The following is a 24,513-nucleotide window of genomic DNA, read 5'->3' as shown; positions in this document are numbered from 1 at the left end:
GAAATGCCATATTTAACCAGGAGAAATGCCTGGACCAAAAAATCCTACTTGGGATCAGGTTGGAGAAGGACAAATGGTTAATGCCTTTATTTCTTTCTTTGTGGTATTCCAATAAATAGACTTGTTTCAGGTATATTAGGTTCAACATTAATTTCACAACTTCCATTAGCAATAGAGAAAAGAGGTGAATTTTAGAATCAGAGGACAGTTACAGCCAAAAAATGTCAAAATGAAAGATTTTCCTTTAGGGCATCTGAATTTCCTCTCCAGACTTTCCAATTAGGCTGGTCTGCTCATTACACTATCATGGGGAACAAAAAAACCCAGCTTCATGAATTTTACCCAATTTGGAGATTATGTGATGGTCTAAAATTAAAAACATAGATGGTATAATAATATAAAGTATTTTAGAGGCCCCAGAGTTATTCAGATAGATGGGCTATCGACCTCCAGATCAGCTGAAGGAGGTCTGTGAGACTAAGTGACCGTAGTCATAGAAGGCAGTGGCTTCTGGTAAGCAGAGAGGGCAGATACTTTGAGTTACGGGCATGTGCCAATATCCTTGTGGATGCATGAGTGTGAGAGAAATTGAGAGAAAGAGAATTAAGATTAGTAATTCTACCAAGTAACTTCAAGGAGGGCGATTATTGTAGTCATAAATCTTTGTCATATCAGGTTTTGCTTTAGATTCCTGGTTTATGTTCATTCAAAATAATTGTTTATTATGTTAATTTCCCCCAGAATAGACGGGTTTTCTCTATTAAGATATTTGAAAATAAACAAAAGAAAAAAATTAACCTGTAATCTTATACCCTAGTATAACCATTGTTATAGCATTTTGGATCATTCTTTCTAATTTTTTTTTTTTTTTTTAAAGATTTTTTTATTTTTTCCTTTTTCTCCCCAAAGCCCCCCGGTACATAGTTGTATATTCTTCGTTGTGGGTCCTTCTAGTTGTGGCATGTGAGACGCTGCCTCAGCGTGGTCTGATGAGCAGTGCCATGTCCGCGCCCAGGATTCGAACCAACGAAACACTGGGCCGCCTGCAGCGGAGTGCGCGAACTTAACCACTCGGCCACGGGGCCAGCCCCATCATTCTTTCTAATTTTTAAGATCCATTTTAAGCATTCATAATCATACTATATAATGTTTCATTGTATTTTTGTTATTTATAGGGGAAAATGCTAGTTGCCTACAGTGCTTGGCACATAGTGGGCCATCAATAAATATTTACTAAAGAATGAATTATTGATGTGTTTTACATAGTCTTTTGAACATCGTTTTTAATGAACCAAGTGGCTATACCATAGTTCACTGAACTGTTACCTTGTTGTCGGATATTAGGTTGTTTCTAATTTTTCTGTCTCAAAAATACAACGAATGTTTTGACGTAGGTTGCTTTTCCAGGTACATACAGCTTTTTCCATGTAAAAGATTATTTTCTTAGGACAGAGTTCCAGAAGTGATTACGGTCAAATTAATTACTAGTCAGAACTCTTTGGTTGCAAGGGAGAGAAACAGCTGAGCTATGTTTTGGCTAATTTTGCTGGGCAGTGCAGGATAAACCTTGCTTCTGCCAGGGCTATATCAGGTGCTCAGCTCACACCCCCAGGACTTTGGCTCTTGTTTGCTGATGCTCTTTCTCGCTTCCCTCTGGCTGACTCTTGCCATCTGGTGGTAAAGATGGGCATTGGCGTCTGCAGTTTATAATCCTGACAAAAGTCTTGAGAATGATGGTATGATTAGCTAGTTTCTATCCCTGAACCAACTGCTTACTGTGGCCAGGGGATGAAGTACCTTGATTGACCAAGACTGTCATGCATCCACGGTTGGGGGTTAGGCCAGCTCCAACCAATCACACGGACTGACCAGATTATTTTAGGGTATGAGGAAGGTGGTTCTCCCGGGAAGGGACTTGGACAGGCAGGAAGTTGTTTAATAATTAGTTTATGTTTTAACTATTTCATTGTAAATTAATTTTATTAAATATTTTTGTCACTCTTGATAGCTGTTGCTAAATGGTTTCTAAAAATTTATGCTAGCCCTAGCAGTATTTCTTATTTTACTTTACTTACATCAACATTGCTTATTACTATTTTCTAAATATCTTGCTAATTTAATAGATTAAAAATGGCATCTTGTTTATATTTACTTTTTAACTTAGCATCTATGGTAATTATTTTCTTTGACTGTAATTTAAATGGCTGCTTATTCTTCCTTATGATAGATATATCATAGTTTACCAAGCTATTTTCCAATTATTGGTCATTTAGTTTGTTTTGTAATTTTTATTTTTAACCTTTGTAGGTAACAATACTGCAAGTATTTTTGTATGCCTATAGGTTGTTGCCTCTATTGAATTTTTTCTTTTGGAGAAATTCCAATGGTGATATTGTTGCATCAAAGATAGTATAAATATTCTTATGCCCTTTGCTTTCAAAGAATTTTACCAACTTGTATTTTTATCAGTATTACATAAGTGTAGTTACTCTATCACATTTTTACAAACATTGGCCATTATTTTAAAGAATATTTGTTAGTTGATTAGGTATGAAAAGCAGTCTCAAATTGTTTTAATTTTCAGTTTTAAATTAATGACTGGGTTTAAATTAACGAGTCAGTGAATCCCCAACTCCCACCTTCTTCTTACATTGTTATTTAGAGTATAAATACCAGACGCAGCCTGTGCTTTATTTTATTTCTTCTTCTTGTGCCCAGGTCTGGTCCATCGAACTCACATGTCGTCCTGTCGTGTGGATAAGCCCTCTGAGATTGTCGATGTCGGAGACAAGGTGTGGGTGAAGCTTATTGGCCGAGAGGTAAAGTTCTGGGCAACTTTCGTGTGGTTAGAAAAGATGGGGAAAAGCTGAGATTTTCTTGGTATTTTATGATGGTAAGTGTGTATATGTTGTTAAGTGTGGCTCATAACATTATTTTGAATCCTACCGCTATAATCGGACCTGAATTTCAGCCTTCTGGCTGTCTGTCCTGCAGACTCCGAAGGAACGCTGTGAACTACAGTAAATGTGGTGCACAGGTGCATGTTTATAAAACTTCCCTCCCTGAAGTTGACCCAAGTGGTGGATGGGAGGAAAAACCAAAAAAGTAAAGAACCAAAAAGAGAGAAGGGAAACTTAATCTTGGGACCAGGCTTTATTACAAACTTCAAGGAATACCTACCAGGGACACTTCAATTTGGACCAACTGAAAAAGGACATAGAGTTTACAGTCATTGTTCCTAACACCTGGCACCGTGCAGCATGAGGGAAGTGAGAAAGCACTGAAGGACGCTGTTAACTACAACTCACTTGAGGGCATGCGGGCCGTGTGTGGACAGACCACAGGAGAATGTGCACGTACGCCAAGGCCTGCTCTTGTACCAGAGAGTGGCCGGGGAGACAGATCTGAAAGAGACATTACTCAACAATATTTGAGTGCTTAATGTGTCCTCAAAGGTCTGAGGGATACGAGAGTGAACCAGGCGTAAATGATCCCAGCTGTTGTGGAGCTTATATAGAATATAACTGGAAGAGACAAATAAAAAGTAAACAAACTAAAATAATTAAAAAATAATTGCAGGGGCTGGCCCCATGGCCAAGGGGTTAAGTTCGCACACTCCCGCTTTGGCGGCCCAGAGTTTCACCGGTTCAGATCCTGGGTGCGGATCTAGGACCTCTCATCAAGCCATGCTGAAGTGGCATCCCACATAGCAGAGCCAGGTCCTACAACTAGAATATACAACTATGTACTGGGGGCTTTGTGGAGAAGAAGAAGAAAAGAAAAAAGATTGGCAACAGATGTTAGCTCAAGTGCCAATCTTAAGAAAAAAAAATAATTGCAGATTATAGTAAGTGCTATAATGGGTTCAAACAATATTGGAGGTAGATTTAAATAAAGTGGTCAGGAACGGGTTTTCTGAGGGGATGGTGTATGAGCTGAGACCTGAAGGAAAGGGAATGAATCATGAAAATTTGGGATAAGAATATTCCATGCAGGGCCGGCCCCATGGCCGAGTGGTTAAGTTCGTGCGCTCCCCTTCGGTGGCCTGGGGTTTCGCCAGTTCGGATCCTGGGCACGGACATGGCACCGCTGGTTGGGCCATGCTGAGGCGGCGTCCCACATGCCACAACTAGAAGGACCCACAACTAAAATAGACAACTATGTACTGGGGGGGCTTTGGGGAGAAGAAGGGAAAATAAAAAATAAAATGTTTAAAAAAAGAAAAAAGATTAAAAAAGAATATTCCATGCAAAGAGAACAGCTCATGCAAAGACCCCGAAGTGAAGATGGGCTTCAAGTGTTAGAGGAAGCGAAAGAAGACCAAGGTGGCTAAAAATTGTCTTCATGTTTAAAGAAGCTCTAGAGCAAAATCCAAAAGGAGATCTAGTCTACTGGAATGTTCTGAAACCCATTCTGGGTTCCTGGATCTCTGAACCGATCATTATGCTGAACTTACTGGAAGAAACAGCTTTTGTTTTCTGCCTAGTTATCTCCACAGACCTTGGATTTCTGAGCAACCACTCTGTCTTTCCCCTCCAGGGGGACAAGAGTGAGATGAAAACCATTTCCTAAGTAAAATGCTTCTGCCACAGGATCTGCCTGTTATACCTGTTAACACCCCCAAGGTTCCTAACCCAGGACCGCCGCTGTGAGAGGAGCTCACTGTTTGTTATGATAATAAAAGCTTCGATTCTTAGATAATTTTAGATCAACAGTCTAAATGATGTACTTTGAGCTTTTGGTGACCTTGCTTTGTCTTTTTCAGATGAAAAATGATAGGATAAAAGTATCCCTCTCTATGAAAGTTGTGAACCAAGGGACTGGGAAAGACCTCGACCCCAACAACGTTATCATTGAGTAGGTAAAAGGTTTGGAAAGGCTAAAATCCTACTTCCTCTCACACCACAGAATGCTCCAGAGAATCAGGCTGACCTGGGAGCTCTACCATTTATAGACTTTGACACTGATGAGTGTGTAACCTTTGTGATCTTTGGTTTTTAGAGGTATAGAGTATTGTAGATAACACTTTGCCACGTAGAGTTCTAAGATGAAATGCTACCATATAACCCTCCCAGCGTAGACATGCTCCATCAGCAGTTTTGTTTCCTTCCCCTTACTCTCTTTATGCTTCTGACCTTTAGCCAGTTAGCCAGCAAGCATTCATGAAGTACCTGTTACCTGCTTCTCAAAACTGGGGTTGAAGAGAGGCAGAGACCACGTGGGAGGGTAGGGTAATCTAGGAGCAAGTCCAGTGGGGTTTAGACTCCTGCGTCTTGGGATACACTGTGTTCTGAACACAACACCTTACTTTCATTGGCTGTTCTGACCTTTCATTTAGGAATGGAAGATTTTCTGTCTATGTAGGATGGTGTCTCGTGATAGAGGGAAATTGCTGTCCGTCTCAAAGTCTTTCTTGAATATATGCCAGTGATTTCTAACCAGGGGTTCCTAGATCCCTAGATCCCTTGAAGGAGTCTTGGGGGCTTATGAACTGTTTCCAGTGTTATAGAAAGCCAACCCAAATCATACATTTATCCTCAGGTTAACTATGACATTATTTTGTGGCTTGTAATGATAAAATATCATTGTTTATCATGCTAATCAGGTGCCCTCAGTGGCTGTTATGTTATTGATTAATTTTAAAAAACAAATTAAAAATAATAAATGTTGTTTGAGTGGGATCTTGGTGGTGAAAAGTTTGGAAACCCTTATGTTTATAGTTCTGAGCAAAATCACTTTGGATGTGAAGGAATTTTACCTAAAAGGAAGAGAAGTGATATTTATTGACTACATACCAAGTGCCAGGCGTCACGGAAGGCAGTTTATATACTTTAGTGCATCTAATTCTCGTAACAACTTGCAAAATGGATCTTATCTCCATTTTGCTTTATAGTCCTAGTTTCTTGCGTGATGCTTGGTGATAAATAACTTGCCTGTGGTTATACAGTAAATTATAGCGGGTCAGGACTTGAATCTAGGTCTCCCTGCCAGTAAAGCTAGTGGAATTTTCACCGCGTGATGCTTCTAGATGTTGCATGTGACTTAGAGAGTTTTTCGTGCTTCTGTAGTTTAGCCTTTAAATATTGACATGTTTATAGAGCTGATTATTGACAAAATACTTTCCAGTTACAGTAGAAATCTTTTATAACTCAGAGCTCAGAAATGTTATTTAAGTCTGGCACTTACTGATTGCATTGTAATAAATTGCTCCTGCTCTAAAGAATCCTCTGCTATACAGACTCATTAAAAAGCAGTAAAATTTCCCAAAGCCACCTTCACAAAGGTAAAACATAAAACAAGTAAGATAGAAGAGCTGCCTCTCTTTCTCAGAACAAGTGTAGGGAAGGGAAAGGGCTCCCTGGTTTAGTGCTGCACACGTCTCTCTATATAGGCTATTTCTGATAATAACCAAGTGGCTGAACCAGTAACTTTTGTTATAAACTGTTTCTAAAGCTGCATCCAGGAAGCAAGCATAGCATGGTGGAATAATGACAAATTTTAGAGTTAGAGTTGAATCAGGAAGAATCCTCGTTCTGCCCCAAACTAGTATATGACCTTCAGCAGATTACCTATCCTCTCTGAACCTCAGCTTCTCACGCTGAAATTGAGGTAATGACACCCACGTCTCAGGTAGAATGATTTAAGTAAAATCTTGTTTGTAAAGAGCCTTAGTTTCCAGTCTATAGTAAAAACTTAATATGTAGTAATTATTTGTAACAAAACAAACATGTGCTTGTTTTAAAATGTCTCTTTGAGATGATCACACCTTTTCTTTTGAAAGACTATGTAAGACCCATGAGAACAGGGGCCACATCTTATCTTTCTTTTCTCCCATGGTGCCTGATGTGTAGCAATCATTTAGTTAGTGCTTTTTATGCTTTTTAATGAGTCTGTGTAGCATAAGATTCTTTGGAGCATCCGTTTCCTCATTTGTTCAGCAGATATGTACTGAGTTCATATTTTACATGAGGTACGATGGCAATACCAAAGTTTCTGCTTAAGGACCTTACTGCTTGGTGTAATGAGATAATTATGCAAATAACTTTAATATAAGGCAACATGTAATAAATGCTAAAAGAGTGGTTTAAAGAAAGAATTCTGGGAATTAGCTGGAGGACGAAGAGTTGATTTCAGGTCCCAATGGTCAGAGAAGAGGTGGCATTTGAGCGAGGTCCTGAAGAATGGATGAGATTTTGTCAGACAGCAAGGGAAAGAAAGGTATTCCAGGCAGAAGAAAGGGCTTGAGGAAAGCCTTGAGTCAGGGAAGCACACGGCGCATTTGGGAGTCTTGTTTAAAGGAAGAGGAAGGTCAAGTACTAGCATGTAAGGCTTGAAAGATGCGTTGGGGCCAGATTGTGGAGAGCTTTGGATACAGGTCAAAGAATATGAATTTTTCTTAAGCCTTTGAGTGGGAGGGGCTCCTGATCAGATTAATCTCTCCGAGTACCCCGTTCTCTGGCCTCACCGTGTAATGATCAATATCCTTAGGCTGTCTCTAGCCACCCACAGTTTGTCAGCTACCTTTCATTTTCCATCAAAATCTAGCCTTCATATATTTCATTCCCTCAGGCCCCGAAGTGTTAACAAGGTAATTGAAAAAGTAAGTCTGCAAATGGAAAGGGGCTAAAGGCAGTTTCCAGTTGGTTTTAGCCAGCATAACATATTCTTTAGAAAGAACATTGGTGATTCACCACACTATCATTACCCATTTATATGTCTGCCTCTGCTGCTAGACTGTAAGCTTCTTGAGGAAAAGGACCATGTCCTATCATTGGAATCTACTTACTCATAATCACTGGCGCTGGCCACTTATTCGTTGAACTGAAAAAAAGAAAGATTAGTCCAACTCTGTGTGCTGGATGGATTGGAGGAGGAAAGTTGGAGGCAGGAAGACCAATGAGGGGATTGTTACTGTTTAGGTGAAATGTCATGAAGCCTAGACTAGCATGGTGGCACTGAGGACAGAAAGGGAGATGTGGCGAGTGACATGAGGAATTGAGTGTTAGGTGAGAGGTATGATTTGGCTTGTAGTATGTTAGAATCCACAGAATATTGGAATTGATTATAATGAGGGTTTTATTATGCGACTCACAGCTACTTGAAATTCACCTCTACAAATAAGGATGCCTGAAAGCCATGGAGTTGGTGACTTGTTCAAATTATGTCCCAAAGATCCTGCCTCGTTTTTTAAAAAAATTTTATTGTGGTGAGAACACTTAACAGGAGATGTACGCTCTTACATTTTTAAGGGTGCAATACAGTATAGTTGACTATAGGTACAATGTTGTACAGCAGATCTCTACAATTTATTCGTCTTGCTTAACTGAAACTTTATGCCAGTTGATAAGTAATTCCCCATTTCTCTCCACCTCCTCACCCTGCACCTTGGTTTTTGTTACTCAAGCTTCACTCTTTGGAACAACCCTCTCCTATGACCCATACCAGACAGATGACCCCCTATTCGTTGAGTAAGATTCTTCTAGAGCAAAAACTAGGAATTTGAGCAGACATTTTCAGAACTTAAATCATATGCTTGCCAGCACTGTCCAATTGGGTAGCCATTAGTCACATATGGCTATTTAAGTGTAAATTAATTAAAATTAAATAAATTTAATATCCAATTAATATCCAAACATTAAACATTAAAATTTAATATCTAATTCCTCAATCACACTAACCACATTTTAAGTGCTCAATAGCCACAGACATAAATGTTCAGTAGAACAGACATGTTTATAGAATATATCCATCATTGCATTCTGTTGTACAGTGGTGTGTTAGATGGTGTGCTCCCTGCTCAGGTAGAGAGAAGAATAAGACACAGACTTTGCCTTTGAAGTCCTGCTCATGGGACAGAGAGTGAGGCGAAATGTAGACAAATCTGGCAAAATAAAATGAGTAGTTAACTCTGCCTGTGGCAGCAGGGATTTTTATAGAAGATGCAATATTTGAGCTGAACTTTGAAGAATGAATGGGACAGAACATGGAGTAACTTTGTCCTCTGCATTTCCTCTCTTGAGCCCGCATATCCTATGAAACTATTGGCTAAGATATGTGAAGTGGGTAGCTTTGTTCTGCTTTGACGTTGTTATCCTGCATTTCTCTGGGTAATGTGGTTCTTTTGGCAGAACATTTCTCTGTTTTTGCTGGACTCTATATATATAGAGACCTGGTGAATGATTGAAAAATCTTAGGCAAATTCAGAGTTCAAGGTTAAAGAGGTTCAGGTAAAGAAAAAATATTTTGAGTGAAGAGCAAAGAAATTTCAACAAACATTTGTTAATGCTTGTCAAGCCTTGGGCTGAGGTGTCAGGGAGACAAACACGAGTCAGATATTATAAAAAGGGCTCCTGAGCTAGAGAAGAAACAGAAATATGTGGTGCAATAAAGTGGGATATGTGCTAGGATCGAAGGGTGTTTAGGATACAGTTAGTTTGAAAGAGAGTGATGGAGGGCGATACTCCTCAATTTAACATTTTCTGAGTACCTACTGTGTGCAGGGACTGTGTGTTATAGTAAAGGTAAAAATAAGAGCTATGACAGCTGGGGCGCTTAGGCCCTACTGGTAGGAGTGTAATTGGTAAACACGCTGTGGAAACTATCTGGCAGTGTCTGCTAAAGCTGATGTCCTACAGCCCAGTGGTCCGCTCCTACTGGGAAGGAGGCATCTCCCAAAAGAAATGCATCTATATATGTTCACCAAAAGACATGTACTAGACAGTTCATAGAAGCAGTGTTTATAAGAGAAATTACTCTGATATCCATCAACAGCAAAATACTTTACAGCATGAAAATGAGTGATCCACAACTACACACAACAGTATGGTTGGATCTCACAAACAGGCAGAAGAGGCCAGACACAGAGGGTGCCTACTCTATGACTCCATTTATATAATTTACGAAAATAGGTACAGTGAATCTATGCTATTAGAAATTAGAATAGTGGTTACCCTTGGGGGAGGCAGCGTTACTAGAGGGGCTTGTGAGGTGCTGATGTGTTCTGTTTCTTGATCTCAGTACTGGTTACATGGACGTGTTCAGATGGTGAAAATCAGTCAAGCTGTGTACTTATGAGCACTTTTCTGTATGTAATACTTTGGTCAGCAGTTTAGAATGATAAAAAAGTGCTGTGGGAATGTGAAAAAAGAGATGAATTCTGGCTGAGGGGCTCAGGGAAGAAGACTTGATAGGAGGAGGGGTGGTGACTGAGCTGAGCCTTGAAATGTTTGAGTGTAGTCAAGTAAAGAGGGGAAGAGGAGCGTTTGAGAGAGAGGAGCTGCCTGAGCAAAAGCGGTGAGCCATCTCGAGAGGTAAAATAGTCTGCTTGGCTGGAGCACGTTGTACAGGTAAAGATGAGGCTGGAAAATAGGTTAGAGAGAGACTGGGAAAGGCCTCAAACACCAAGGTAAGGAATTGGGACTTGATTTTCAAGGAAATCTTTGGAAGTCTTTTAACCCAGGAGTGACCTTGTAGGGGCTGTAGTGGGCTTAGTGAGGTGAGTGTGTCTTCATCCTTTGTGCTTCTGTGACATGAGGTCTAGTCTCAGTGATTAATTCACAGCCTTGACCTGAATGAAAAAGTTGTCTATTTCACGTCATTGCTTTCACTGCCTGTCTCCTTGTGCCCGGTGCTTTTCCTTCTTTCTCTCTTCTGCCTGCCAGAACAAAACAAAAAACCAACAGGCAGCATTACCTTGTAGTATCTCCAGCCACATCTCTTAAGAGGGCCAAGACTCAGAATCTTTCTCGTTACAGGCAGGAAGAGAGGCGGAGGCGGTCCTTCCAGGATTACACCGGGCAGAAGATCACCCTTGAGGCTGTCCTGAACACTACCTGCAAGAAGTGTGGCTGCAAAGGTAAGGTGACGCCTCTGTCACTTCCGTCTCTCTCCTTGTGGACGGACCCCTTACTGGATGAAGGAGGCGGCTAGTGTGAGTTTTGCCCACCCTGTTTTTCAGTCAAGTGACGGCCTCACCTGCTCATGCTGTTATTCCTACTAGACTCAAATCCGAGTTCTTGGCTTGATGCTTTTTCTGGTTCATTTTCTGAATGCTGGCCCTGCTGGATACTATAGCACCCCGCCCCCACCACCACCACTCCTGCCTCTGCACGGATGCCCTGCCTCGGCAAGGTCCCCACGTACTAGGCCAGGCGGGGGAAGAGGGTTGATTAGGATTAACACTCTAAATTTTTATCTCTAAGGACCATTATTGTTCTGCTACAAAAATTAAATGGAAATATAAGCCTTAAGGATCCATGTCCAACTCTTTCTTGCTCATCTTTTTCTCTTTAACTTCGGAGTTCTGAACACAATATCCTTTTAGTAATAAAGAATACAAGCTAGTCACTTCCTTTTAGCTCTGTTCCTCAGGTTTCTTCTAGTCTTACTCAAATATTAAAGAGCTCTTTCAGCCTCCCTTCCCTTGTTGGAGCTATAATGAGAGGGACTGCCAGGCTTCTCATTTTCAAAGTGACCTCAATTTGTCACCCCTTCTCCCTAGCCTTCCATTTACCCTGCTGTCTTGATTGTTCTACAGTGACTGGTAGCAGGTTTGTGTCCTGGTTGAGATGGTGGGGTTTAAGCTCCTATTTATTGTTAATGTAGAGGGAGGAATGGAAAAATGAGATTGAGAGAAGAGTACTTCCTCAGGGGAGTTGTGGAAACATTCCAGATTTTTGGAGAACTTTATGCTGTATTTCCCTTCCAAGCACTGTCCAGCTTCTGGACTCAGAGTTGCAAAGTAATTTACACATAGCTTGTTGATGATCTCATCAAATGCTCTGTGTCCCTGTGACCAGATCTACAAGAAGTTCAGACGAAAACAGCTCTGTAGCATCTGTTAAAGGGCCCCTTGATAGTACTATAGGCTCAGGGAGGGTGGGGTCCTCTTACCTTCAACTTGTGTCTACCAGGTGTTACATGAGGCAGAGAAGAATAATGAGAGATGGAATTTGGCCCAGTCAGCAAAGGTCAGGCCAAAGGTGGTTGGTTTTGGTGCAGCAGAAAGAGCACAGGGCAGGGAGGCACAAGACCCGGGGTAAGTTTTAGCTCTGCTGCTATCTGTGTGACCTTGAGCTACTTCTCTGCTCTGGGCCTTCATATCCTCTGCAAATACACTGTTGGATTTGATGATCACTAAGGCCCTTGCCAGACCTGACAGTCTGTGAATGTTGAGTGTCCCCGGGTGACTGTGCCCATCTCTCTGTGTGTTAGCTTGGCTGTGAGTGCTGCCTTCCTGCCAGCTGCCTAAGAGCTATCTTCCTTTAGGGCTTGGCCTGCCACTCAGCTCCCTCTGCTAAGCATTCTGCTCTCTGGAGCAGCGTTTCGTTGTCAGGAGTAAGTTCCAAATAGACCTTTAAAAATTACTAAGCCCCGTTGCTAATGGAGGGCAACGCAAGCCTGCATCCTCATATCCTCTGCCATTTCCAAATCAGTGCCAGTGGCGCCCACAGCTCTAGGACCAGCTGCTGATCTGGCTCTGGTTGAGTGAGCAGTGCCATCTTGAAGTGACAGGAAATCTGCCCTGAACCCAGCAGCTGCTCTGAGTGAGCAGTGACATCTCCTGAGCCCGCCAGCCCCTTTCGGGAGCTGCTGGGGAAGGTGCACCTGCTGAGAGGAGAGACTGCTTCTCCCCTCCCCACCTCGTCTGCTTCTCTTACAGGCCACTTTGCGAAGGATTGTTTCATGCAGCCAGGTGGGACCAAATACTCTCTGATACCTGATGAGGAAGAGGCGGAGGAAGAGGCAGAGTCGGCGGAGCTGGAGAAGCCTGACCCCACAAGGAACTCTTCCAGAAAAAGAAAGAAGGTGAGTGCTGGCTTGCCTTTATTTTATCACATTTTTTTGAGTTTTAAGACGAAGAGGTACTCTTTGCAGAAATTTTAGAAATACTGAAAAACATAAAGAATATTGAGATCTTCTGTAATCTTTCCAACCGAGAGGGACTCTTATAGTATTTTTTGGTATATTCCAACCTTTTTTCTAGGTAATAATAATTTTATGTATGTATATTTGACTATATATACATATAGACACAAAATTACAGTCTTACTAGGTGTAGTTTGTATCCTGCTTTTTTCATTATTCTTATCAAAAGCATTTTCTGGTATCCTTAAATGTTCTTCAAAAACTTGATTCAAGAGCAACATATGATATTGTAGCCAATGGCTGTATGATGTTTTATTTAATAATTTTTCTACTATTGGATATTTTTGATTACTTTCAACCTAAATCTTTGGCCACATCTGTGATTGTTTTCTTTGGCTAGATTCCTAAATAAGAGTTAGGGCTTTAAGGCTCTTGATGCATTTTATCAAATTGTCTTTCCAGAAAGTACGCATCTGCGCTGAGCAGTGGCTGAGAGAGCCTGTCTCACTGGGTTCTGTCTCCTGTCGACTACTTACAGCAGAACAATTTGTAAAACAGACGTTATTGTGATATGGAAAAAAACAGTGCATTTGTAGCCTGCTACAGAGAGGAAATGAAAAAACCATGCTACAGTTGATCAGGAAGTAGTTCTTATGTTGTGTAGTATTTTTCTAATTGTGGCCAGTTACTAAGTTTTGGAGTTTTGTTTTGCTGTGTTTTTTTAAAGCTTCAGCAAACTTTTGTTAGCCATCATTTTGTTCCAGGCATTGCAAACGTTGGAATACAAAAACCGTGATAAGGTCCTTGCCCTCAGTGGGTGTTATCTACAAATTAAGTATTCCTCATTTTATAGGTGAGGAAAAAAGCCCGCTGTGCCATTGTAAGAATTAGCCAAGTATATGAATAATAATTTGTTGATCTGTGTATTCTCTTCCTGGGTGATCACACCTGTCCTAAGACTTCAGCTGCCTTGATGACTTCCCCATCCCTAACTGGTATCCCACAGGTACCTCACACTTTGGCTTGGAGTCCATCAGACCTAGGTTGAGGCCCTTCTGTGCTACTGACCAGCCGTGTAACTTTGGGCTCTCTAACTTCAGTCCCTTAATTTTCAAAGTGAGGGTGCTGTGATCTCTGATGACAGTGTTCCTTGCAGAGGGATGCCCAAGTCCCAAAAACAGATAGAAAGCGCTAATGAGTAAGTGCTTAATTAATGCTATCTGTCATGACTATCATTATCTCTTCTTCAGCCTTTCTCCCTGCACACCCCCACCCCTGCCACTATGAAAACAACCAAAACTCTGGTTTCTAGCCTTCTGTCTTGTATTACTTATTTTAATGACAGCAATAACCTGCCAGTCTCCCAAGAAAGAAACCAGTATGTCCTTTATTTTCCTCCCCTTTCCATCCCACATCTGGTTAGTCATCGAGTCCTGTCGGTGGGATCTTTTAAGTATCTCGCTTCTGTTTCTTCCTTCCACTCCCACTGCTACTGTGCATTTCATCCCTTGTGCCTCTCCCTCACATTTGGACTGTTGAACTAGCCCAGGGAGACTTTAAACATACCTGTTTGCCCTCCACCTCTCTTATTGCCAAGTTCACAGGGCCTGAGTCTGGCATCTGATTCTTTTTTTAAAAGCACTGTCTTTATCTCACTGCTGGATTCTCTTCATTATTATGATTTTTCACCCTCTGCTTTGACTCTGAATGTTGGAATGTCCGAGGCTGTCTTATCACTCCCTTCTCTTCTCTAACTTCTCCCTAAGTAATATCATCCTGTCCTTTGGTTTTGAATACCATTTATATGCTAATAATCCCCAAATTAAGTACTTGTATTCTTATTTTTATCCAAATCTGTAATACTGTCCCTGACTTTTTCTCTGGAACTTCAAATTTAGATACCCGGCTGCCTTCTTGAAATCTGCATCTCATTGTTGAATTTTCATCAAGCTTAACACATCTCAAAACTCTTTAATTTTCCCAAAGCTGTGCCTTCCACAGTCTGCCCTATCTTAGTGAATAGATCACCATTCACCCAGATGCTGAAGCCCAAATTGGCAGCCTTTGGGTTTTTTTTTTTTTTTTTTAAGATTTTATTTTTCCTTTTTCTCCCCAAAGCCCCCGTGAACATAGTTGTGTATTTTTTTTTTTTAGTTGTGGGTCCCTCTAGTTGTGGCATGTGGGACACTGCCTCAGCATGGCTTGATGAGCGGTGCCATTTCCGCACCCAGGATTCGAACCAGTGAAACCCTGGCCCGCCAAAGCACAGCGTGAGAGCTCAAACACTCAGCCATGGGGCCAGCCCCCAGTGGGGCTTTTTTTTTTGTTTTGGAGGAAGATTAGCCCTGAGCTAACATCTGCTGCCAATCCTCCTCTTTTTGCTGAGGAAGACTGGCCCTGAGCTCACATCCATGCCCATCTTCCTCTACTTTATATGTGGGACGCCTACCACAGCATGGCTTGCCATGCGGTGCCATGTGTGCAACCGGGATCTGAACCAGCGAACCCCGGGCTGCCGAAGCAGAACGTGCGAACTTAACTGCTGTGCCACTGGGCCAGCCCCTAAATTGTGAGGTTCTTTTTTTTGGTTTGTTTCTTTTTTTTGAGGAAGATTAGCCCTCAGCTAACTGCTGCCAATCCTCCTCCTTTTCCTGAGGAAGACTGGCCCTGAGCTAACAGCCGTGCCCATCTTCCTCCACTTTATATGTGGGACACCCGCCACAGCATGGCCCACCTAGCAGTGCCATGTCCACACCCGGGATCTGAACTGGCGAACCCTGGGCTGCCGAAGCAGAATGTGTGCACTTAACCACTGTGCCACTGGGCCGGCCCCAGTGGGGTTTTTTTGATTGTAAAATATAAGTGACATAAATTTTACCATCTTAACCCCCTTATTTTTTCTTTTTTGCTGAGGAAGATGTGCTCCTGAGCTAACATCTATGCCAGTCTTCGTCTATTTTGTATGTGGGTCACTGCCACAGCATGGCTGCTAACAGGTGGTGTAGGTCCACACCTGGGAACAGAACTGGCCACTGAAGTGGAGTACATCAGACTTAACCACTAGGCCATGGGGCCAGCCCCCATCTTAACTGTTTTTAAGTGTGCATTTCTTTGGCATTGAGTACATTCATATAGTTGTGCAATCGTCATCACCATCCATCCCCAGAACTCTTGTTATCTTGCGAAACTGAAACTCTATACCCATTAAACAGTAACTCCTCGTCTACCACCCTCCCCCCCAACCCCCAGAACCTGGTAGCTACCACTCTCCTTTCGTCTCTGTGATTTAGACCACTGTAGGAACCTCATGTAAGTGGGTCATACAGTACTTGTCTTTTTGTGACTGGCTTATTTCACTTAATGTAATGTGCTCAAGGTTCGTCCATGTACTAGCATGTGTCAGAATTTCCTTCCTTTTTAAGACTGAAGAATATTCCATTGTGCGTATATACCATATTTTGTTTATCCATTCATTTGTCGTTGACACTTGGGTTGTTTCCACCTTTTGGCTATTGTGGATAAAGCTGCTATGAGCATAGTTGTACAAATATTTCTTTGAGACTCTGCTTTTAATTCCTTTGGGTGTATACCCAGAAGTAGAGTTGCTAGCTCATATGGTCATTCTATTTTGATCTTTTGAGGAACCACCATACTGTTTTTCACAGTGACTGCACTATTTTCACATTCCCACCAAGAGTGCACAAGGGTTCTTGTAGGGTGTGGTGTTTACAATTATAAACAGGTAAAAGTAGATGACGGTGTTGTTCAGTTGTTCTGTGTCTTTTCTTATTCTTTTTTTAATTCCTGGGAGAGGGTTGTTAAAATATTGTCAGACCATGTCTCTTCCTGTTTAAAATCCTTCAGTGATTCCCCATTGTACTTAAAATCCGAACTGCCTCCTGTGAAAACAAACTGTCTAACCCTGGCGGTAAGTTATATAAGCTAAAACCTTGTTTTGTCTTTTTTATATACAGTATTTATTTTTACAGTTACCTTCTACTTAAGGCAAGGGGTGCAAGCTTTCTATTTACAATTGTGTTATACAGTTTCCCTTTTAAGTAAAACTGTTTAAAGTAAAAAGAGAAACAATTAAATTTTAAGAAAAAATTTAAGTTAAGAAAGTAGGTTGTAAACACATGGAGTAGAAATTGTGGCAATTTATAGGAATGAGCGGCACTTGGAAAACGCTGATTTAGGGCAGTAGAGGTTTTGTTTTAGTTTGGTACTATTCTCCTGTGGACCAAAGAAATGGCAATTGATCAAAGCCCCTGCTGGAAGTGCTGCCCTCTGGAAGCCTTCTGCAGACCTTCGGGATTGCTGGGTGCAGCCCAGCGTCCTCTCAGAGGCAGCCCCAGGCCCACCCTGCCTGCCGTGTCACTTACTTCTGAGTACACGGCTTGGCCTTACATACCTTTATTCTTGATGCTAGTGCTTCTAGAGCCTTCCTCATAGAGGTCTGAGGACTTGATTTAAAGAGGAAAAAGGGAAGTTTCTGCTATGTAACCTCATTTAAATATAAAACAAAAGAAAGGCAACCCATAATCTCACTACTTTACCAGAACCTATGTTATGATGGCACATGTTTTCTACCAGCTGTTTTCAAATGCATGTTTTACTAGATGTAATCAAAATGTATGGACAGTTTTGTTGCCTGCTGTTTTCCTTTGCTATAGGCATCTTTCCATTTTTGTCATTCAGTCTTGTAATAGTCATTTGTGATGTCTGAAAATATTACATCAGATGGATGCTGAGGAATTGCATTTTTGGAGGCAGTAGAGGATGGTAATTAAGAACCTGGGCTGTGGAGACAGACTGCCGGGGTTCTAATCTCTGCTTGGTCACCTCCTCACTGTGGAACTTTTTAAGTTAATTATTAGATTTCTCTGAATCTGTTTCCCTATTTATAAAATGGGAATAATAAGCATCTACTTCTTAAGGTTGTTAAGATGAGATGATGCCTGTAAACCTCTGAGCACAGTGCCGTGCATAAGCAAAGCCCAGTGCGTGTCCGCTGCTAGTAGGTGTTGCTTAAAAACAGATGCTTTGGAGTCAGAGACTGCGCTCAAGTACAGATGCTGGGTTCAAGGAGTTCATTATATGTTCTGGATATCAATCCCTTATCAGGTATGAGACTTGTTGTAAATATTTTCTCCCATTCTATGGATTGCCTTTTCACTCTGTTGATAGTTGCCTATTTTTTTTTCCAGATTTACATTTAAAAAAAATTGTGGTGAAAATACACATAAAACTTAGCATCGTAACCATTTTTCAGCGTACGGTTCAGTAATAGTGTTAAGTTTATTCGCATGATTGTGTCTTTGGATGCACAGAAATTTTTAATCTTGAAGTCCAACTTATTAATTTTTTCTTTTGTTTCCTGTACTTTTGGTGTTATATTCAAGAAATCACTGCCAAATCCAAATCCAATATCATGAAGCTTTTCCTTCTCTTCGAAGAGTTTTAGAGTTTTAACTCCTACATTTGGATCTTTGGTCCATTTTGAGGTTTTTTTGCATATGGTGTAAAATAAGGTTCCGACTTCATTTTTTTACATGTGGATATCCAGTTTTCCCAGCACCATTTGTTGAAAAGACTGTCCTTTCCCCTTGAATGGTCTTGGCATCCTTGTTAAAAGTTGACCGTGTCCGTGAGGTTTGTTTCTGGCTCTCTATTCTGTTCCATTGGGCTGTATCTGTCTTTATGCCAGTGCCACACTCGAAGTTTTGATTACACTAACTTTGTGTTAAGTTTTGAAATCAGGAAATGTGAGTCCTCCAACTTTGTTCTTCTTTGTCAAGATTATTTTGCCTATTTGGGGTCCCTTGAAATTCTATGCGAATTTTAGGATGGATTTTTCTATTTCTGCAAAAAATGTCATTGAGATTTATTTGTGTTGTTTTTAATTTCTTTCAGCAGTGTTTTGTAGTTTTCAGTGTAAGTTTTATTCCTAAGTATTTCATTCTTTTTGATACTCATGTAAGTGGAATTGTTTTCTTAATTTTCTTTTCAGATTGCTCATTCTTAGTGTATAGAAATGCAACTTATTTTTGTGTGTTGATTTTGTATCCTGCAGCTTTGCTGAATTCATTTACTAGTTCTAACAGTTTTTTTGGTGAAATCTTTAGGATTTTCTACACATAAGATTCTGTCTGCAAACAGGTAAATTTACTTCTTTAGTAGAGCTAGATTTTTTACCATGATTCTGTTTATATGTTCCAAGCATTTTTCTTTCTCTTTTAACCTTTTAGAGGGTAAATTATATTTGTCAGATTTCTAAAGCGTTTCTGTGGATGTCTCACTTCTGTGGGTCTTTGGTTAAGTTGTTTTTGTATTGTTTAATACATCTGGTGAAAGTAGTTATTGCTTTATTTCTAAAGCTGCTTTGAGATACGTCTTTCACTTCACCAGCGCAGTTATTAAGCATCTGCTAGGTATGAGGCTCTGTAGACCTGCTTAGTCAACCCTTTGTCCTAGCCTCCATCAGTCTTCACTTAGGAGAGGAATGGTCTGATGAACCATGGCAGTAATAATCACCATGCCCTATTATTTTTTAAAGTACCTTTGTGTGTATGAACTTCTAACTCAAGAGTTCTCTTTGATTAAAAAGTGCTCTAGGGAGTTGACACCGTTAAAACTTCCCCTTTGATGCCCACTGTTTCTACCAAGATAGCATCGAGCATCGTTGTCATTTCACCTCGTTGTTAATCTCTTCGTTGTCTTTTATGCCTTATATTTGCTGAGTACTTATAGTTTATAAAATATCTTTATATTTTTTATTTTGTTTTATCCTATACAATTCTGTGAAGTAGCCAGAGTAAATATTATTATTCTCCCATTTTACGCATTAAAAAATGGAGATTAAGAGAAATGATCTCACTTGAAGTCATACAACTATAAGAAATAGTACTGAAATGAGAACCCAGGTCTTCAGTATTCTTTTCTATATACCACACTTCAACCATTAATTCATTTAGCTCTTCAATTATGTATTTACTCAACAAATAATGTGTATTGAGTGTCTCATATATGTCTGTTGTGCATTGTGTTAGGTGCTTGACTTAACAGGGCTCATAAGGTCACTTTTTTGCCAGTTCTTGCTCTGTCACCAGCTACCCCTGGCAACCATCTGATGTTAGCTGTTGATCTATTTCTGTTCACAACCATAAGTCAAGATTTCAGGCCTCCTGTCTATTTCCTTTCACCCTCTAAATCTTTGATTCCAGCAGAAGGTTGGCTTTCCTTACCAGTAAAATCTTCTACCCCAGATAGATGTTCTGGAGTGTATGAGAGTGGCAGATTCTGACACCTGTCCCAGCACTAGTTGCCTCTGGGCGCCAAATGTGGAACCGAATAGGTTCATCTGGAGGGAAATGCCTTCAGCAGTCCATGTTGCTGAATAGGTCAGTTGGTAGCAGGAACTCCTAGGGTGTGGCAGGCATATGTGTTAGGCAAGTCACATGAAATAAAGGTTATACGTAGCACCTACACTCAAGCAGCTAATAGCATAAGGAGAAAGATAAGCACTCAAGGTATATCTGGTGGCAAAGGACAGACACTCACTCCAAGGGGGATATTGTATCTCATAGAAGTCCAATGACAGGAAATGAAGTATGGTTGGGCCACCCAGAACTGGAACTGGAAAGTTGGAAACAGGCTCTTGGGTTCTCATCTCTGCTGCTTCACAAGGTTTCTTCATTGTCTCACTTGCTTCTGTAGTCTCCTGGAAAAGAATGGCTAATGTAAAACCTCTAAGACGGGAGTAGGTGCTAGGCATATTGGGGAACCAGGATAGAGAAGGGATGTCACTTGTTCCAAATAATTCCTGGCACATAATAGGCATGTGCTAGCTACCTTTGAATAGATAGACTCCATAATCTCTGCTATCTGTAGCTCCTCAGCTTCTTTCACTCCGTGAGATTTGCCCTCAGTTTGGAGAGTAATAGGGACTGGCTCCTGCTGCTGCCGGTAGGTAATAGTGAAGGAGGAGGGGCAGGAGTAAGAGATCTTCCTAGCCTTGAGCCCCTCACCTCTTTATCAAAGATACATGCATTGAAGGCATACCCTTGTCCAAAAGTCGAGTATGCATTGGTCTAGTTCTATATACCTATTCAGTACCATGATAGTTTTTGTCCCTGTGTCTGAAAAGTGAAAGTCATATTTGTTGGGCAGGATTGTGCAAATGAAAATGGAAATGGGATATGAAGTGGTTGGTAAAATAGGAATAGACGTTTTTGTAGTGAAGCCCTGGGTAATCTTTCCATGAACCTGTGGTCTGTGCTTTGCTAACTTCTTTCGCCTATCATATGCCGTTATGGGTCTTTCTGAATCAGTGCTATCTTATGAAAAGCATTTGCCTTGGGAATCAGGCTGCCCACTGATTATAGTGAAGTTTAGCTATATTTGATCCAGAACATGATTTTCTTCTTTTGATGTGGCTACGATAATTACTCTTTGCTGTACTGTATATAGAACAGAAATAGGAATGCCATTCCTTGGCTACAGCGCTGGCTCTGTCCTGTTATCCATAGAACTTCTTCTGGTACCTATCTGAGAGAGAGAGGCTGCTAGTCCTGGGCCTGTTCTGATAGAGCACAGAGTTGTCCAGTGTAGTCTGCTCAAAAACCTTCAGTGATTCCCTTTCTTCTATGGAATAAAGACTGAGTTCCTTTAAGACTTCACAATCTGTAGACTTCCCAGCATCATCTCTCACCAGTCCCTTCCCACACACACTGTCCTCCAACCTCATTCATTAAAAGAGCTTCTACTATGTGCTAGGCTCTGTTGTGGTTGCTGCAGGCAAAATAGTGAATGAAACAGGTAAAATCCCTATCTTAATGGTACTTATATTCTAATGGGGGTCACAGACAATGAACTGGTAAACAAATATCAAATAATACTAATATGTCAAATAGTGATAAGTGCTGTGGAGAAAAATTAATTTGGTTATGAGAGATAGGGAGGACTGGACTGGTGGTTGGGGGCATAGTTGACTTCCATTTTAGATAGGGTGGTAAGCGCAGGCCTTTCTCATAAAGCATCATATGAGTGGATATTTGAAGGAAGACAGTAAACAAGCTACTCAGATAAGTGGAGAGAGAGCATTTCAGCAAGTGCAGTAGCCGGATGTTGAGAATGAGCTTGGCATGTTTAAGGAACAGTAAGGAGGCCATTGTGGCCAGAGTGAAGTGAATAAGAGAGGAAGTTCAAGGAAACCAGATCATGGAAGGTCTTACAGGAGAATATGAGGACTCGAGCTTTCACTTAGAGTGAGATGGATGTCATTAGAGGTTTTGACTAGAGGGATGACATGATCTGACTTACCTTTTAAGAGAATTTTTCTTGTTGCTCTGTGGAAACTAGGTGGTCAGAAGGCAAGGTTGGAAGCAGCCAGCTAGTTAGCAGACTATTGATAATCCAGGTGAGAGATGATGGTGGCTGGGACTGGAATGATAGCAGTGGAGGTGGTGAGAAGAGAGTTGAAGTGTGGATTTATTTTGAAGGTAGAGTTGACAGAATTTGTTGAGTGATTGGCTGTGAGGTAGGAAAGAGAAGAGTTGGAGATGACTGTAAGGTTTTGGGACTGACTGGAAGATTTGAGTTAGAAGGAGAAGGATTGCAGGAGTAAGCATGAGTGGGGAGCAGCCAGGGGGTTAGTTTGAGTTGCTGCCTGTGAAGATGGGAGAGTAAGCTGCAGGGGAATAGTTTGGGAGGGGACGGCCATAAGACTTGAGATGCCTATCCGATATCCACGTGGCCATGTAGAGGAGGCAGTTAGATGTGTAGTTTGGAGTTCAGAGGAGAAGCCCAGGGAAGAGATATAAATTTGGGAGTCATCTACACATAGGTGGTATTTAAGTTCATATATGAGATCACCTGGAGAGTAAAAATAGGGAAGAGAAGGGATTTGAGGACTTGAGCCCCAGAGTATTCCAAATTTTAGAGGTTATGGAGATGAGAATGAACCAGCAAAGGAGACTGAAAAGGAACAGTCAGGGATGTCAGCAGAAAAATAAGAGAATGTATTGGAAGTTAAGTGAGGAATGTGTTGCAAGGAAGTCGGACTGTGTCAAATTCAACTAATCGATCAAGTAAATGAGACCCAAGAATTGACCGTGGATTTGGCCATGTGGAGGTCATTGGTAACTTTGACAAGAGCTGTTTCACTAGAGTGGTAGGGTGACAACCTGGTTAAAATTGTTCAGGAGAGTTTTTTTAAAAATGGGAACTATTATAGTATATTTTTTTATTGTTGGGAATGAGCCAGTAAAAAGGGAAAAAGTGATGCAGGAGAAAGGGGACAATTCCTGGACCAATGTCTTTGAGTAGAGAGGGGGTGGGATCCAGTGCCTAGTCAGTAGGCCACACAGGATAATTGGTCACTCCTTGAAAGGTCTTTCAAGCCTCTGCCTCATCCTGTCTTCCTTCTGGCTGGAAGGCCCTCACTTTCCTTCTGCATCAGCACTATCACCACCACTCCACCTGCCAAAACCATATTCGTCCTTCAGAAGTACAACACGTGACGTGTCCTTCATGCAGCCATCCTCCAATTCCTCGGACATAATCGATTTCTTTCCCTTGTGTGTCCATGGCATGTTTTTTGTACTTTTTAAATTAGTCTTTCTTCTTAATTAGATAATTTGTTCCTTGAAGGCTCATGATCCCTGATTTTTTACCTCACTCAACCATTATAAGAGACAAATTAATTAATAGATAATTCCTGGCTCCTAGAAGGTACTCAGTACGTATTTGCTGAATGAGTATACTGTGTGGTTATAAGGAGTTACTCTTTCCCTTGTGTGATGAACTTGGCTCGTGTTTGGAGGAATGGCGCCAGGCTCTACTGTGGAGTGTGTTTACTTTGCATCGCCTACTACTGCTTTTCACTGGTGGGTACTCTCTGTTTGTCAGAATTCTATTAAAAATCTGTGTGTTCTCCTTGTCTCCTAAGCAACATTGTATGTAACTAGGGCTCTCTAAAGTGCTTTGTATGAACTAAAGTTCAGTAAATATTTGTGAGTTGATTAATATACCTTTTTCTTCTGGTCTTCCCCTCTCCAAGCTATGATGAACTGGTGCCTTATAGGTAAATTTCTAGCCAGGAATTGCCCTCTATCCTACTTCCCAAAAGTTCACCCCAGAGAGTCAGTTTGAGAATCAAATCATCTTTTGACAATCAGTCATTTCTCAGGAATAAAAGAATAGTCATTTCTCAAGAATAATTCTTAAGAATAAATTAAAAAAAAATAAATGTTTGCTTGATTGGTTTCTGGCCAAATCAGTGTATTTTAGTTGGGAGGTGCTAAGTTAGGTGCTGCCTTTAATACTGGCAGGGCTAAAAGGAACACCTGCTTTGGGACCCGGCCTGAGTCAAATCCAGGTTCTACCACTTGGGCAAGTAAGTGGTAAAGTCATTTTATTTCAGTCAACTGCTCTGAAGTTATAATTTTCTTTCCTGAAAATATAGGCATAATTATGCCCACTTAATAGGTTTGTTGTGGAGGTAGATGAGGTATGGCTGTGAAGTGCCCAGCCCAGCGTTTAGAAAACTAAGGTCTCAGTAAATCCTAGCTGCTGTTACTCCTCTGTCTCAGGTTTGCTTCTGTTTCCTCTCCAGCAGGGCTGCTGCTCTCCTGTTTCGGAACGTAG

At 41.1% G+C, this 24,513-nt stretch overlaps 1 protein-coding gene across 3 annotated transcripts in view; it reads left to right on the top strand.

Annotated features, from left to right (window-relative positions):
- Nucleotides 1-24,513, top strand: part of ZCCHC17 (zinc finger CCHC-type containing 17) — a 46,588-nt gene that overhangs the window by 18,016 nt on the left and 4,059 nt on the right. For all 3 annotated transcript variants that reach the window (XM_070596105.1, XM_070596114.1, XM_070596125.1), the window contains 4 exons: nucleotides 2,719-2,819; nucleotides 4,766-4,857; nucleotides 10,755-10,855; nucleotides 12,662-12,807. In XM_070596105.1, coding sequence (XP_070452206.1) covers nucleotides 2,719-2,819; nucleotides 4,766-4,857; nucleotides 10,755-10,855; nucleotides 12,662-12,807 — 440 coding nt within the window. The remainder of the gene's footprint in view (nucleotides 1-2,718; nucleotides 2,820-4,765; nucleotides 4,858-10,754; nucleotides 10,856-12,661; nucleotides 12,808-24,513) is intronic.

Source organism: Equus przewalskii, chromosome 2, assembly GCF_037783145.1.
Source record: "Equus przewalskii isolate Varuska chromosome 2, EquPr2, whole genome shotgun sequence".
NCBI lineage: Eukaryota > Metazoa > Chordata > Mammalia > Perissodactyla > Equidae > Equus > Equus przewalskii.
This window is presented reverse-complemented; position numbering and strand designations above follow the sequence as displayed.